Source organism: Mizuhopecten yessoensis, unplaced genomic scaffold (genome assembly GCF_002113885.1).
Source record: "Mizuhopecten yessoensis strain PY_sf001 unplaced genomic scaffold, ASM211388v2 hete_36084822, whole genome shotgun sequence".
Classification (NCBI taxonomy): domain Eukaryota; kingdom Metazoa; phylum Mollusca; class Bivalvia; order Pectinida; family Pectinidae; genus Mizuhopecten; species Mizuhopecten yessoensis.
Window position 1 is genome coordinate 1 of NW_018485883.1, and position 2,455 is coordinate 2,455.

The following is a 2,455-nucleotide window of genomic DNA, read 5'->3' on the forward strand; positions in this document are numbered from 1 at the left end:
GAACCACTTTGAGACGACCTTCGAACTAGGTTGTGATTAAGCGGTTTATAAAAAATTCTTTTTCTTCTTATTATTATAGACAACTGCAATCGTCACTTCCTGTGATTAGGCATGCACCAGATATAGCTCATTCAATCCCCTTGCTGTCCAACAATCGGCAAAGACCAAACCGATTGCTGGACAGCCAAACTCTTACCCGAGGTTGAAGATTTCCCTGTGCACGCACCACACCCATGTAAGATTATTTTTGTCGATCTCTACCCGGAACTGCAGTTTTACATGTACAGTCTTGTTCAGATTTGATTTCATGGTTGATCACTTTAGCGTTATCCCCTGTACATAATTCTATATTAAGGAGAATATGAAATCAGTAAATTGTACATTTATCTTAAATACTTACCCATACATCGATTTGTTCTTGTTCTTTCACTGCACCTTTAGGACAGTGTAGTTTAATTTCGTCGTTTTCTGCAAACGTATAATCTAGCGTTTCAGTAGGAAAAAGGTTGATTGACTGTGCCAGTGTGGTTGACGTGACGACAACATATACTGCTGTCAGAAGTTCAAACTCGAAGTCAATATACTTATTCTGAAAAAAGTAATAACTAAGCAAATGTTGATGAACATATACATTCTTGACAAACATAATCAAACATAATCACATACAAAAGTACGAGTTACATGCAACAATGTGAGATAGCACACTATATTTAATGTCCTGATTGTAAAGAAATAACTGAATACAATCTGATTCCATAGGAATGTAAGACAAGCACCATTTGTCTCCGAAATCCATTTCAACTTCAAATATTACGCCTCCTCTCTCAAACACTTTTAGTAAAATAAGATGAATTACCCGGTTTTGCACAGGAAAAGATAAATCTGTATGCTTGAAACATCACCGCTTAACAACAAGTCGCGTTTTAAATTGTCGTCATTCAATGGAGTATGTCTTTGAATACTTCTTATGTTATGAAAGTATGAAGGCTAGCTGTTTCAGGGAAAGACAGAGACAATGCTACTCTTGAGTTGATATTTAGTTGCCGACATATTACAGAAAGGACAAATTTTATGTGTATTTAGTGATAACTAATGAGAACATACCCTCTGTTTGCCTTCCGTTGTGCCCCAGGTTCCGTTCCTTTTTATTCTTAGGTTGTACTTCCAGTACTGTTTCATCATGGGTAACAGTACCGAAAATGTTATCTTGTCTTCTTTACATTTGACAAGAATTTCCTTTTCGTCAAAAGACTGGTTTATTTCCAGAGATTCCTCTGCCTTCTGCGTTGGCAAATCACACACTGCGCTTACTTGACGAGGATGAATATGGTAAACCTCTGTTTCAATCTGCTCATTCTCATCGAGGCAAACACCCTCGACTACTTCATTCCGTAGATCTGGTGTACATACTTTGACCCTAATAGCCATTACATCTTTTCTTTGTACTTGTGCTTGTCTGGAACTAATCAATGGTTACGGCTGTAGTGCTGCAAACTTCTTAATATGAGATATAAATGAGTTGCAAAATGAAATATGACAATAAAAAGCAAGTCCAAAATGTCAAATCTGAACTTTAAGTCGATAGGAAAGAAACAAATAGAAAAGACACCGAAATAGAAATAGATTCCATGATATGCCATAACATACTTGAAACGAACACTTGTGCTTTTGATGGGTAATTGCTTACCTCACATAAGTTCAATAAGTAGGTAATCTATTTCCCAAGACACGTTTTAATAAAGCTAGAAATGAAATTACCACAGTCATTATTGGAAATATATTGGAGACAATTGCTAAATTCAAAATAAAATAAAAAATATTTAACTTAAAGGCTTCCTTTCAACAGATTTTCTGATTATTGATAAAACTGATATTCAAAGTAAGCTAAATTATGTTGGACATAATTTCTTTTATACAAACTATGCATAAGTTGAATAAATTATGACGAAACAAATGCTGGATAATATCTTAATGTATAATTCAGAAATAATAGGAATACTGTGTATAAAGTTAATCCATGATAAGTATCAAAATCAACACGTGCGTTTACAAATGTACTTACTTTATATTTTTCGGTTGGTTGTCCTCCATGGAGACTTCACTAAAGAAGAAATTGTACATCCAGCAGACGATTATCATAGTATGCAGTTAAACGTATCTCTATGGTAACTGGTTTCGTTCAAATAGTAACTGGTCACCACGAATTAAACAAGTTTCCCTGTATGCTTTTTAATGAGAGCTAAGGCAAATGATATCCATCATTCCGAACCTCAAAATTGACTCGATACGTGTCCTGTCTGTAAGGGCTATTGCAACACTGCAGTGTATTATTAAAAGTGAGTATGTATATATGTTTGAATATGTAAACATATATATAATACATACATATCCAAACCGGTATTAATAAGTATATATTGAAATTAATATAATAATGATTTTATAACGGAAAACGATA

At 34.3% G+C, this 2,455-nt stretch overlaps 1 protein-coding gene across 1 annotated transcript; it reads right to left on the bottom strand.

Moving 5' to 3' along the window:
• Positions 1-69: 69 nt before the first annotated feature.
• On the bottom strand, positions 70-2,262 carry LOC110444999. The gene is made up of 3 exons (XM_021489358.1): positions 2,063-2,262; positions 1,105-1,462; positions 70-589 (listed from the first exon to the last, which is right to left on the bottom strand). Exons 1-3 carry the CDS (start codon positions 2,137-2,139, stop codon positions 389-391), a joined length of 636 nt encoding a protein of 211 aa, XP_021345033.1. The 5' UTR covers positions 2,140-2,262; the 3' UTR covers positions 70-388.
• Positions 2,263-2,455: the final 193 nt, after the last annotated feature.